Source organism: Molothrus aeneus, chromosome 18 (genome assembly GCF_037042795.1).
Source record: "Molothrus aeneus isolate 106 chromosome 18, BPBGC_Maene_1.0, whole genome shotgun sequence".
Lineage (NCBI taxonomy): Eukaryota > Metazoa > Chordata > Aves > Passeriformes > Icteridae > Molothrus > Molothrus aeneus.
The window spans coordinates 9,979,148-9,992,994 of NC_089663.1; the positions used below are offsets into that span (position 1 = coordinate 9,979,148).

General features: G+C 53.3%; 1 protein-coding gene across 1 annotated transcript; it reads left to right on the forward strand.

Moving 5' to 3' along the window:
* Nucleotides 1-86: 86 nt before the first annotated feature.
* On the forward strand, nt 87-13,783 carry KCTD10 (potassium channel tetramerization domain containing 10). The gene is made up of 7 exons (XM_066562387.1): nt 87-135; nt 2,336-2,549; nt 7,586-7,755; nt 8,232-8,318; nt 8,910-8,962; nt 9,636-9,831; nt 10,450-13,783. Exons 1-7 carry the CDS (start codon nt 133-135, stop codon nt 10,666-10,668), a joined length of 942 nt encoding a protein of 313 aa, XP_066418484.1. The 5' UTR covers nt 87-132; the 3' UTR covers nt 10,669-13,783.
* Nucleotides 13,784-13,847: the final 64 nt, after the last annotated feature.

Consider the following 13,847-nt stretch of genomic DNA (forward strand, 5'->3'; position numbering starts at 1 on the left):
CGGCCGGGGGGGCCCCGCGGACCATCGGACGGGTTTGGGGGCGCACCCGGGCGGCGCCGGAAGCGAGGCGAGGGGCGGAAGTTCCCCCGCCCCGCGCTCCCGCTCGCTCGGTCCGAGGGGCTCGGTCCGTTCATGGTGAGGGGGAAAGGGCGGCGCGGGGCCCGGGGGACGCGCCTGCAGGGCCGGGATGGGCTCTGGTCCTCGCAGGGGAGGAGGGACTGCAGGGCTGTGGGGCTGGTGGCGAACGGGGGAATGGGGAGGAGGGTGTGAGAGGCTGTGGGGCCTCGGTGGGGCAGGGGGAGCTGAGGGGGCTCCGGCCCTCGGGGGGGTTTTAAGGGACTCTGGGCCGGGGGGCTCAGGGAGGTTTGGGCCATGGGAGGGGGCTGAGAGAGGCGGAGGGGCCGGGGGTTGCGGGTAGCGGTCCTGCCCGGGGGTGCGTGCGGGGGCCGCTGCCCTGGGGAGGGGTCGGGATGAGGATTTGGGGGTCGGGATGAGGATTTGGGGGTCCGGATGAGGATTTGGGGCTCCGGCCCCCAGAGCGATGCGGGTGTTGAGAAGCGGCAGCCCCCAGGGCCGGTCTGGGCCAGCCCCGAGGCTGGAGAGAGTGGCCCGGGGGGAGTCTGACCACCGGTCATTGTCCGGTTTGTGTGTGTCCCGTCCCCAGCGTGGTTTGGGGACGGCAGGGCTGCGATTTGGGGTCTCTCAGTGGTGGGATGGATCCCCTCTGGAACCCCGAGCCCATTCCTGCCCAAGCTGGGGCGTTCCGGTACCGGAGGGAGCTGGAACGTGAGCGGAGGTTGCTGCCGGTGCATGCCGGAGATGATGGGATCTTGTCTAGGCCATCCCTACCCCTCCTGCTCCCTCTCCTGTTCCGCACAGCTCCGGCTCTTTTGGGAGTTTCATGGCCGTGAAGCAAAAATCCTTCGGTTCGGCTCATCCTGGAGCCGTGGGAGCTGCAGGAGGAGGGATGGAGGGGGTTAATTATCCCACCCTGTCCCATCCTGAGGAAAGGAGGCTCCAAGTGATTAAGGATTTATCGGCTCTGGGGGCATTTGTGCAGCTGAGCCTCCTGTGCCAGTGTGACCTCGGTGACAGGGAGGTGACAGGAATGTGGCTGGAGGCTGCTCTGTCCGGCTGGATTTTGGTGCTCTGAGCAGCGTGGGAGGGCAGGGAAGAGCAGGAAAAGCTCCTGTGTGCTCTCCCTGTTTGCTCTGAGGGAAAAAGTCTTGAAAACCTGCGGATATTCTGCATTTTAGCACTGGGGAATCTGTTGATTTCTGCATTTGAACTCGCAGGAATCATCTGCTCCACTTGTGTGTGTTGGGAATTGCCCAATTCCATCCCAGATTATTGATGGAGTAAGAGCTTTAAGCTGTGGAGTTGTGTAAGAAATGAAAGCAGTTGTTGTGGGGAAGCATTGGCTTTGCAGTGCAAAACCCAGCTCAGCATTCCCAGGGTTTTTCCCCGGGAAAAAAACGGGGGCTGTGTCCACGAGTGTCCTTCAGTTCCTGAGAATGAAACATTTAAAACGCTTGAGAACTTCTCACAGAGAGCCAGGGGAGGAGCCAAGGTGTGAAAGACCCGGTGGGAACGGGGGTGTCACACTGCAGGGTGGGAACTGTTCCTTTGGCCTGGGAGGTCCTTCCTTGAGCTGGGAACTGCACTCTTGAGCTGGGAACTGCTCCTTTGAACTGGAAAATCCTTCCTTGAGCTGGGAGCTGCTCCTTTGGGCTGGGAACTGCTCCCTTTGAGCCGGGAAGTCCTTCCTTGAACTGGAAAGTCCTCCCTTGAGCTGGGAGCTGCTCCCTTGAGCTGAGACCTCCTTCCTTGAACTGGGAGCTGCTCCTTTGGGCTGGGGAGTCCTTCCTTGAACTGGAAAGTCCTCCCTTGAGCTGCAAAGTCCTTCCTTGAGCTGGAAATTGCACTCTTGAAGTGGGACCTCCTTCCTTGAACTGGAAAGTCTTTTCTTGAGCTGGGAGCTGCTCCCTTGAGCTGGAAATTGCACTCTTGAGCTTGGAAGACTTTCCTTGAACTGGAAAGTCTTTCCTTGAGCTGGGAGCTGCTCCCTTGAGCTGGGAGCTGCTCCCTTGAGCTAGGACCTCCTTCCTTGAGCTGGGAATTTCTTCCTTGAACTGGAAAGTCCTTCCTTTGAGGTGGGAGCTGCTCCCTTGAGCTGGGAGGTCTTTCCTTGAGCTGGAAATTGCACTCTTGAAGTGGGACCTCCTTCCTTGAGCTGGGGGCTGCTCCCTTGAGCTGGGAGGTCCTTCCTTGAGCTGGGAATTGCACTCTTGAAGTGGGACCTCCTTCCCTGAGCTGGTGACCCCGTTCCTTGCAGGAAGAGATGTCGGGAGAGAGCGTGGTGAGCTCAGCAGTGCCGGCGGCCGCGACACGCACGACGTCCTTCAAGGGGAGCAGCCCCAGCTCCAAGTACGTGAAGCTGAACGTGGGGGGGGCCCTGTACTACACCACCATGCAGACCCTGACCAAGCAGGACACCATGCTCAAGGCCATGTTCAGCGGGCGCATGGAGGTGCTCACGGACAGTGAAGGTAAGGATTGGGGTGTTCCTGGTGCCCTCCATGTCCCTCCTGGGCAGGGAAAGTCACATGGGTCATGGGAAGGGCAGAGGAACTTCTGTTGGTAGGGTGAAGGTAAGGATTGGGGTGTTCCTGGTGCCCCCCACGTCCTTCCTGGGCAGGGAAAGTCACAGGGGTCATGGGAAGGGCAGAGGAACTTCTGTTGGTAGGGTTGGAGGGATGGAGGATGACTCCTGCAAGGGAGGGTTAGGATTGTTCAGCCTGGACAAAAGGCAGGTTTGGGGTGACCTAATTGTGGCCTTACAGTGCTTGAAGGAGCAACAAGAACCACAGAGAGAATATTTATAAGGCCCTGGAGTGGCAGGACAAGAGAATAGGTTTGGATTAGATATTGGGATGAAGTCTTTCCCTGTGAGGGTGCTGAGGCCCTGGCACAGGGTGCCCAAAGCAGCTGGGGCTGTCCCTGGATCCCTGGAAGTGTCCCAGGCCGGGTTGGACAGGGCTTGGAGCAACCTGGGGTAGTAGGAGGTGTCCCTGCCCATGGCAAGGAGTGGACTAAATAATCTTCAAGGACTAAATCATCTTCAAGGACTAAATAATCTTCAGTCTCCCAACCCAACCCATGCTGTTGTTCCATGATGCCATGATTATACACTGGGAAAAATGTGGAACAAAAGACAAGGATGACCTGAGTGGTTGCCTGAACAGCAGAAGGACACTAAGAAGTGCCAGAGCTCCTGTCAGGCCCAGGTGACACCTGGAGCATCTTTTCCTTTCAGAATACTGACACTAAAGCTCTGAAGCCCATGGAGAAAGGTGGGGATGGTGATTAGGAATCTTTGAGTTGGGATCTGTGTGTCCTTTTGGAAGCTCAGGATGCTATTCCCTCTTATTGTCTCCTTGCTTATAAATAAAATATAAAACATGCTCTGAACATAGGTATAAATGAGTTAAAAGCTGATTTTTTAAAATGAAACACTTTTCTTGTGGGACTATTGACAGCTGATTTCCCTATAACAGAACCAGTTGCAGGATTTTCAAAAAAATTGGAATTTTATCTCCACATTCCCACATTGTAGGTGTGCCAGAGTTTAATTGGAAGCTCAGCTTTATTTTCACTCTGATGTTTTACCCATAACAATATTTAAGAACCTTTGTCTTTAACTGCAGCCTCTGCAAAGCTGATCCTGGAGATTCAAACACCTCCCTTGGGATTAGTTAATTATTATTAGAAAATTTTGTTAGAATTTGCTGAAAATAGAGGAAATATATTACAGGGTGGACTGAGTTTTGAGTGCTTTAAAACAGTCTGTTTAGAGGTTTATGATAAGCTTTCCTGAGATAAAATGAAGTGGATTTGAAGGGGAAAAATGTAAAAATAGAGCCTGATTAGCTGAATATTCCTGGTTTAGCCAGAAGTCTTTATATTTAAGCTGGGGAAAACAAAGCTGTGTTGTTCCAGGTGTTAATTCCAGGCCAGGATAAAGCAGGAATGTGGATGCTGTGATTTGGATCAAAGGGTCTCTGGGATACTTATCCTGGATACAGACCATGGAGGTTGCATTGAAAAAGTCAGTCTGTGGGTCAAATTTGGGGAAAAAAGTCAAATGGGAATCCACACTGGGTCCAATTTTGGAAATAAACTGTCAAATGGGAATCAACACCTTGACTGGGAGCACTGGAGCAGTGGAAATGTTGTGAACATTCTCCCTTTGCTAAACTTGGGCTGGATCTTCCTGTCCCTCCCTGAAGCTGCTGTGCTGAATTTGATAATTCCAGACTTCCTGTGGTTGGAAATGGATTGGAAATTCCAAATTCATTTTGGAAACTCACCCTGGCATGATCCCAGTGTCCCGGGCAGGTACAGGAGGGTTGGGACATCCCATTCCCAGGGCTCAGAGGCTCTGGAAGTGCAGGTGCTGTTTGCACCCCAAATCTGAGGATAACTGGAGTTTCTCCCACTAAAATACCACGTTTGGGATGTAAAATCCCAAGTTTGTTTTGCTGTGACTCCCACAGTGTGTGTGTGGGATTGTTCCATGGAACCAGTTTGTGTTTTAAGAGGAATTTGATACTTCCTGTGTGTTGTAACACAGACACTCCCATTGCAGGAGTTCTTGCTTTATCTCCCCTTGCCTGGAAACTGGGACAATAGCACTGGGGCTGCTAAAGGAAACACTTTTTATCTGGAATTCTTCAAAATCCTCCTCATTGGTCACACCCTAAACCTGGCACCAAACAAAATGTTTCTTAGGAGAAGAAGCCAGGCTTGGGGAGCAACTGGAAGGAGTTGAGTTTAACCAGTCTGGAATTTGGGTCCTGCTTTGTGTCTGGGATTGAGATCGCAGCTCCTCCTCCCAGCTGAACAATTCCAACCTGCTGCTCCTCAGGCTGGAGGAGAACAGTCTGGGCTTCTCTGGCTGTGGGTGGTAGATGATTGTTTTCAGCTTAGAAATTATTGATGAACTGTAGCAAATCAGCATATTTGGAACATTTTCTTTGGATGGTAATGAGCAGGGAGAAGGATGTGAGTTTTCCAGGTGCATCCACCTGTTTCCAATTCTCTTTTTTTCCCTGACTCCCTGCTGCTGTTGATGGGGAAGCTGTTCCTGGTCCTGCTGCTGATAAGAGAGTGGAGCCTCAGGCAGTGTCCAGTGTCAGGCTCCTGTTTCACCTGCCAGGGCTTGCTTGGAAAATATCTGGGTTTAGCTGGAGTGTTTGGATCCTGTCCCTAAGAATTCCTATAAGACAAAGATGAAGTGCTAAAGGTGATGTGTCCATGGACAAAGGCAGTGAGGGGAGGGGGCTCTGCCCCTCTGCCCAGGTGAGACCCCACCTGCAGAGCTGCCCCAGCACAGGGAGGAGCTGGAGCTGCTGGAGGGAGCCCAGAGGAGACACCAGGATGATCAGAGGGATGGAGCAGCTCTGCTGGGAGGAAAGGCTGGGATTGTTCAGCCTGGAGAAGGGAAGGAGCTGACAGAAATGAGGGAAAGGACTATTTGCAGGGCTTGGAATGACAGGACAAGTGGGGGTGGCTTCAAATTGCCAGAAGGCAGGAATAGATGGGATATTGGGAAGAAATCCACCCTGTGAGGGTGGTGAGAGGCTGGGATGGAATTCCCAGAGAAGCTGGGGCTGCCCCATCCCTGGAAGTGTCCAAGGCCAGGGCTTGGAGCAGCCTGGGATAGTGGAAGGTGACTCTGCCCAAGGCAGGGGGTTGGAACTGGATAAACTTTAAGTTCCCTTTCAACCCAAAGCATTCCATGATTCTATGTTCCATACAGCCCATGGATTCCATGCCCATGTTCCTAAATGGATCACAGGATGTTTTTGGAACACTGCAATTAAAAAAACGGCTCCAAAAGACTTCAGCCCACTTGTTGGCTCTGCTGTGGCCGAGTGGCACCGGGGTCACTTCCCTGTGACTCATCTCCTTTGGGCTGTTTGGGGGAAGCAGAAGGGTTTTTAAAAGCTCTTCTAGTGGTCACTCTGATTTTGCAATGCTACTGGAAGTGTTTTCTCATCCCCACATGAAAATGAGCAACTCTGCTTCAGTTTCACCATCTGTAAACATGAAGTTGCAGCAGATTTTTGCAGCCTACGAGGAATCACAGAGGAGTTTGGGGATGGTAATTCTGCTCTCAGCTGGCCCTTTACCTTCCTGTGTGCTCCAGTGAGCTTGGGAAGAAGCTGCATTTGTGGATGTCCTGGTTTGTTACCATGGCTTGTGCTTCCTCTTTATCACAGAATCCCAGAATGGTTTGGGTAGGAAAAGACTTTAAAGCTCACCTTGTTCCACCCCTGCCATGGGCAGAGACACCTTCCACTAAACCTCCCACTAAAATGGGATTTCTTGCTTTCCATAGTCTGCACTGCCAAATGGGCTTTTTTCTGCTCCAGTTGGATTAGCCATTAGTTCGGATCAGTCCTTTCTTCCATCATTTCTTTCTCTAGTTTGTTGTTCCAGCCTGTAAAATCACACTTGGAGCACACTTTGTGTTGTCTGTGGACAGCAGGAATGAGGGAGCTGGGAAGCCTGGAGTGAGCTGCTGCAGAGTGTCTCCTTTTCCCTCAGAAAGGGCCGTGTTCCCTCTCCAGACTGAACCAAATGTTCAGACTTTCCCTCGTAATTCCATTCATGCAGAGCACACAGGGGCTGCTTTAACCTACTTTCCTTATTTGTCCAAAATATGACTCCTTCCCCACAAGCGTTTCCTCATTGCATTCCTGAGCCTCAGCCCGTGAGAGTGGCCATCTGTTCACTCAGGGAAACTCCAGCCTTGGCACTGCCTGACTTCTCCAGGGTCCAGCCTCATCCCAGCAGTGAGAGGTGAAGTGTGGATGCTGCACCTACAGCTTTGGTTGTAGCTCTTTTCTTCACTGGAGAAGAGAAGGCTCCAAGGAGACCTTGGAGCATTTTGCAGTGCCTAAAGGGGCTCCAGGAGAGCTGGAAGAGAGACTTTGGGCAAGGGCATGGAGGGACAAGACAAGGGGGAATGGCTTCCCAGTGCCAGAGGTGGGGTTAGATGGGATATTGAGGAGAAGTCCTTCCCTGTGAGGGTGCTGAGGCCCTGGCTCAGGGTGCCCAGAGCAGCTGTGGCTGTCCCATCCCTGGAAGTGCCCAAGGCCAGGTTGGATGGAGCTTGGAGCAGCCTGGGACAGTGGGAGGTGTCGCTGCCCATGGGTTTAAGGTCTCTTCCCACCCAAACCATTCTGTGATTTCCATCAGCCTTGAACACCCCCAGTGCCTCTCTCTGGTCAGGGCAGGGTCAGGGGTTATTTTTACTCACCCTTCACAGACTCCTCAGTAGGAGGAGAACACATGAATATATTCCCAGGGACTGGATGGGCTTTAAGTTCCCTTCCAACCCAAACCCTTCCATGATTCTCCTCCCGCCATGGTCCAGCTGTGCTGCACTCCCTGCTCACATTCCCCATTCCATCCTCCCACTCCCAGTTCCATCATGTCCTTCACCAGTTTGCTCTGCCAAGGCCTTTTGCCACATTGATCTCAGCTTGTCCTCACTGTGGCCTTCCTGTGTCCCCAGGCTGGATCCTGATCGACCGCTGTGGGAAGCACTTTGGGACAATCCTGAACTACCTGCGGGACGGGGCCGTGCCGCTCCCGGAGAGCCGCCGGGAGATCGAGGAGCTGCTGGCTGAGGCCAAGTACTACCTGGTGCAGGGGCTGGTGGATGAATGCCAGGCAGCCCTGCAGGTGGGCACGGGGCTCAGGGGCAGCTGAGGGTGGGCAGGATTTTCTCCTGGTCTTCATGTGGTGATTTTGGAGGCTTGGGATGGAAATGGGAGTAGTTCACGTTGTCATCTGCTGGAGTCTGGTCACATCTAGGAGAACCAGCTTCTTCCCAGAGCTGCTGGAGTCCTGTTGTGATCTTTGTTATGCTCTGAGGTTGCCATCTTGGGTTTGATGCCACTGTCACTGATGTCCTGTTTGAGAGAAGCCCCATTCCAGATCCTGCTGTTTAACTGGGCACAGAACATTCAGTGGTGGAGCACAGGAGTGAACACACATCAGGTGCTCCCTGAATAATGGTACCTGGCCAGCCACAGCTCCCCAGGGACACCACAGGGACAGAGTGGACACTGACCCCTCAGCAGAGATCATTCCCAGGAAATGTGGCTGTGCCCTGGGAGCTGCTGTCACTCAGCTGCTGTTTGGTTCTTCTCTCACAGAACAAGGACACCTACGAGCCCTTCTGCAAGGTCCCGGTGATCACCTCCTCCAAGGAGGAGCAGAAGCTGATTGCAACCTCCAACAAGGTGAGAGAGACTGAGGTGTGCCATGGAGAGAGCTGGGGGTGTCCAGCCTGGAGAGGAGAACCTTTTTTGGAGACCTCAGAGCTCCTTCCAGTGCCTAAAGGGGCTCCAAGAGAACTGGAGTACTGGACAAGGGACGGAGTGACAGGATAAGGGGTGATGCCTTTAGGCTGAAGGAGGGCAGGGTTAGATGGAATTTTAGGAAAAAATTCTTCCCTGTGAGGGTGGTGAGGCCCTGGCTCAGGGTGCCCAGAGCAGCTGTGGCTGCCCCTGGATCCCTGGAAGTGTCCAAGGCCAGGCTGGACGGGGCTTGGAGCAACCTGGGATAGTGGGAGGTGTCCCTGCACATAGCAGGGGGTGCTGATAAGACAGAGGGAAGATAAGAATAGGTGAGGATCCAGTCCCAGAAGGGGTCAGGAGGGATTGCAACCCCATTGCCAACCTGTGCATCACAGGTTTGCAGCAGCAGCAGTAACACCACTGAAATCCCCCTGGGAATTTGTCATTGCAGTTTCTCTGTGGGGCCTTGGGCTGAGCTGAGGTTCCAGCTCAGGCTGTGCTCCCTGGAACTCATCTGTGCTTTGTTTTTTACAGCCAGCAGTGAAGCTGCTCTATAACAGAAGCAACAACAAATATTCCTACACCAGGTAAGTGACTTCAGCTGGAATTGTTGGAAGTTTTTCATAGACTAAAATCTACTATAAAAGTTTCCTTTTTCTTCCCCCAGACCCAATGACAGATTGGTGTTGGCAGGCACTCCATTTTTTCCCAATTAATTTCAAACTGAAGTCAGAAGGGAGTCTGCTGCCATCCATGAGCCTGTGCTATTTCTGTGCCAGAGGAGTTCCTCTAATCCTTAGGTGCAGCTGGCAGAGGCTCCTGGCCAAGTGCTGTCTGCGTTCCCATGGACTGCAGTGTGGTAGTTGAACACAGGGAGCTCAGTGAGTGGTGAAATCATCACACTGGGGCCCTTGTCGTTTTTCCCTTATTCCCTTATAAGTTTCATGACATAACAGTGCCCATCCAGGGTGCTGAGCTCAATGGTTTGAAGTGAAATAATAAGAATAAATTTCTTTGGTTTGCCCCATGCCTGGAAGTATCCAAGGCCAGGTTGGATGGGGCTTGGAGCAGCCTGGGATGGTGGAAGGTGCCCCTGCCCATGTCACAGGGTGGCACTGGATGGGCTTTAAGGTCCCTCCAACCCAAACCATCCTGGGATTCTATGACACATGAATCTGGGACCTCAGAGCTGTCAGCACTCACTGCTCCCACTCTTTGCACGTGCTCTGTAAATTCCTGCTGCTGCCTCCATTCCCACAGCAACTCTGATGACAACATGCTGAAGAACATTGAGCTCTTTGACAAGCTGTCCCTGAGGTTCAACGGGAGGGTGCTCTTCATCAAGGATGTCATTGGGGACGAGATCTGCTGCTGGTCCTTCTACGGGCAGGGCCGCAAGATCGCCGAGGTCTGCTGCACCTCCATCGTTTATGCCACCGAGAAGAAGCAGACCAAGGTACAGGAAAACTGGGAATGCTCCAGCCTGGCACCCTGACAGCTGAACAGGCTGGCACTTTGTCATTGTTCAGCACCTCTGGAGGGTAATCAGTGCATTGAGAGTGGGGCAGCAGCTGGAGCTCATCCTGGGGGTACAGCAGGAGCTGCCTGCACTGGGCAGTTGGGATATTCCATAAAGCCCTGTGGTATTCCATAGTGCATCATGACATCCATAATGTTCAGTCCAGCTCTATCTCCAGACAAACTGGTGCATTTAGCTACATTTGGGTTTGGGAGTTGCAAGTAGATGACCTAGGGATGAAACTGATGATTTTTAAGGTCCCTCCCAACCCAAACCATTCCCTGGCTCTACACCCCCATGTAAGGAGGGATCCAGCAATGGCACACCTTCCCTGTATTCTTCCCTTTCCCAGGAGAGATCTGCCTGGTTCTGGTAAAAACCCAACTTGTTGTTGGACTCAAAAGCTGGAAGCAAAAAATGGAATAGGAAGGATTGTGCCTGAAAGGGTTTCTGTGGCTGGGGTGCAGTCAGGGAACTGCAACACCGGGTGTCAGGAACCCAAACCGAGGTAACCTGGCCCCTGCAGTCAGCGCCCTTCTCTCCCCTCCCTGCCAGGTGGAGTTCCCAGAAGCCCGAATTTACGAGGAGACCCTGAACATTCTCCTGTACGAATCCCAGGACGGGAGGGGGCCGGACAATGCCCTCCTGGAAGCCACGGGAGGGGCTGCAGGGCGCTCCCACCACCTGGAGGAGGACGAGGAGCGGGAGCGCATCGAGCGCGTGCGGAGGATCCACATCAAGCGCCCCGACGACAGGGCCCACCTGCACCAGTGAGCCAGCCTGGGGACCCCCTCAGCTCTGGGGAAGGGGCTGCCCTGCAGCAGGACCAGGCAGTGCAACTCCTGTCCAGCACAGTCTGTAAATTGGGATTTGTAACAAACTCTAGGTTATTTGGGGTATTTAAACGCGGTAGTTGTAGGGCGAGGATCCGTGAGGTGACTGGGCAGCCTGGAAGGGCCTGTTGAGCAGCTGGAGAAATGCCCAGAATTTTTAGCACTCTTGTCTGTTGCTGTTTTGTGCTGGAGAGGAGGAGGACTGGCTTCCTGTGACTTTGGTAATGATCCTGCACTTTAAAACCAAAACAACAAACAAAAGGTCAGCCAGCCACCCTCCTTCCCTCCAGGCACTCCCTGACCCTCCTGGGCTGGAGGGAAAGGCAGGAACCTGGACCCAGGGCTGCTGCAGAGCTCCCTGGCTCCTGGAAGAGAGCTTGGGAGTGCCTTGGGTGACTCCCCAAAGAACAAATGGCACAGGCTGATGAGATTCCTAGAGTCTGGGGGCAGAGGATTCCCTCAGAGCAGTGGGAGGGAGCAGGGGCTGCTCCCTCAGGTTCCCCACAGCTCTCAGGATCTGCTCCTCCAAGGGTTCAGTGGGGCTTCTGCAGCACTGAGCTGGGAACACCCATCCCTGTTTTATCCCTCCAGTTCAAGGTTAAAATTCCTCCCAAATGAGGAGAATCAGGAGCAAACTGTCCACGGTTGCTTTCCCTAGGAGTGGTGTTGGTACTGGTCAGTGCTTAGAGCTTCTGCCTGAGCCTGGATCTCAGCTGGGGGGTTGGTTTCCAGCAGCTCCCAGGTACCAGGAGTCACAGCAGGTTCAATCCCCCCATTTTGGGGGTGCTGGTGGGGGGCAGCAGCCCTGGTTCCCTTCTGGAGCTGATCCAGGAGCATTGCCCTGCTCTGAGTGAGGGGAAACAGAAGCAGGCAGTGACCCAGAGGCAGATATTCCCTGTTTGACTTCACCCTGAGGCCGTTCCAAACCCTCCCAGCCTTGGCAGCTGTGTGTGGAAGGGCAGAGCATGGAGAAGGCCACTGCACTGTGGTTTTCTACAAGTGCTTTTCTCTTTCAATGAATATTTTATCTACCTCCTTGTCTCCTGTTGCCTGTTGTGGAGTCAAGTGACAGCAGTGGTGGGAGGTGGGCTGTCATTCCATAGGGCTGAGCAGAGCCACAGCTGTGACAGTTCAGGTCACCAGTCCTGGGAGGAAGAGAAACCTGAGGTAGGAAGTGTTAAATTTGCACTGCAGCAGCACCCACGGGTGACACCAGAGCACTCTGCCCTGGGCTAGAGTTTCTTTTGACCCTTTTTATGGAATATTTAGCACTGGCTTTAACAGCCACACTCCTCTGGAGCATCAGCTCTGTGTTCCTGCTCCAAGGATCCCTGCTCCTGGCTCAGGGCTGCTGAGGACATGGGAACAGTGTGAAACCAAATGTGCTGCAGCAGCACCAGCCACGTTCTTCTGTTCCACAGAGCTCGTTGGTAGAGGCTGAAACATACCAGGAAGTGGCTGTACAGTTTTGGATCATCAAGTAAAGCTCAAAGATTTTCAATTTAATGTGAGGCCATCTTTCTAGTAACCAAAGACTTCTCCACATTGCAGGCAGCTGCTGGCTGTGGCAGGTGGGGGTGTTATACCTGCCTCCTCTCCTCTTTCTCCTGCAGCTGCTGATTGTTCACTGAGAGCTCCACAGTCTCCTGGGGGTTCAGCAGCTTCAGCTCTGTCCTGACACCTCAGGACTTCCAGTTTGAGTTGTACTTAAACCTGTTTGCAGCACCCTCTAGGGCTGGAGCAGTGCAGAGGGGGAAGGAGCCAGTGCCTCTCCCCTCAGGGCTGGGGTAAGCTGAGGGTGAGGCAGGGAAGTCCTGGATTGCTGTTTCTCCAGCACTGTGTACTTTGGCACTTACTGGTGATTACTGGGCTGTCGCTGGGCTTCTCAGCATCTGGAGCAGCCCTTGGGGGTGGAGGCTGTGTCCCAGCAGAGGGGGACCAGGGAGCAGCCCCAGTCCTGCAGCAAACCCTGCTCACTCCAGCTGGGAGCTGCTCTCCAGCTCATCCCCGGCTGTGCTGACCTGCAGACCCCAGACCCAATCCAGTCCTGTGGGGCAGAGCAGCTTCAGCCCCAGGAGGTGACACCAGTACTAAGCACCTGACAGGTCACAGCTACGTGATTAACTTCTCTGTAAATAGATCCTTAACTGGCTTCAGGCTTTTCCCTTTCAGGATATGCAAACTAAGTTCTTAAAAACCAGGGGAGGGCTGTTTTTAATCTTTGTACAGCGCTTTGTAGAGCTGTTGGTTTAGCAAAGTCACTCCAGGAGAGTTAAAGTTTCCATTTCAGTTTTGTTACTTCGTTTGTGGGCAGACTCTGTCTTAACTCACTCCTGAGCTCACCCTCGGGGTGCTGGAGTGGTGCAGCCAAGCTGTGCTGTCCTGGGGCCTGTCCTTTACCTGCTGTCCCTGTCCTTGCTCTGGCCACACCCTGGTCATGCCCTTGCACAAATGCTCTCAGCCCTGAGCCTCGTTACTCTAAATGGTTTTACTCTGAGCTCTCAGGTGCAGCTGGGGCTCAGGGCAGGTGTCCTGGGCACAAGCAGCTCTTCAGATTATCCTTCCCTGCCTCCCAGTGCCAGGGAGAGCAGAGCTGGCTGCTTCCATCCCCCAGCACCAGCAGTGCCAGCACGGCCCAGGGGAGCTGAGCAAAGTCCCCCTGGGGAAGGGATTTTGTCCCCTCCCAGCTCCTGACACGGGTGGGGCTGCACAAGGAGGGGACAGGGACCAGCCCTGGTGCCCTTTTCCCCCCTCTCTCCCTGTAACAGCTGCTCCTGCACTTCCCCAAGGCAGGTTTGGATCCCCTGAGCAGCACCTGGGCAAGGCTCCAAGCTCCCATCCTACCTTAGAGCAAAGCATAGGTAGAACCTTTCAGTCTTAATGGAATTGTTTCATGGACAACAGCAAATTCCTGTTCTGTACAATCATTCCCACCTGTCCAGACTTCTGCACAGAACAAGCTTCAGCTGGATTTCAGTGTATGGTTGATGTTTGCAATATGTACTTTTGTTTTTTTTTTTTAATATAACACAATAAATTAGAAGATATTTCATATTTACATGCGTGTCACTTTATTACTTGCTTGGAGCTCCATGGCCTCATGGGCTGTGTGACTGGAGG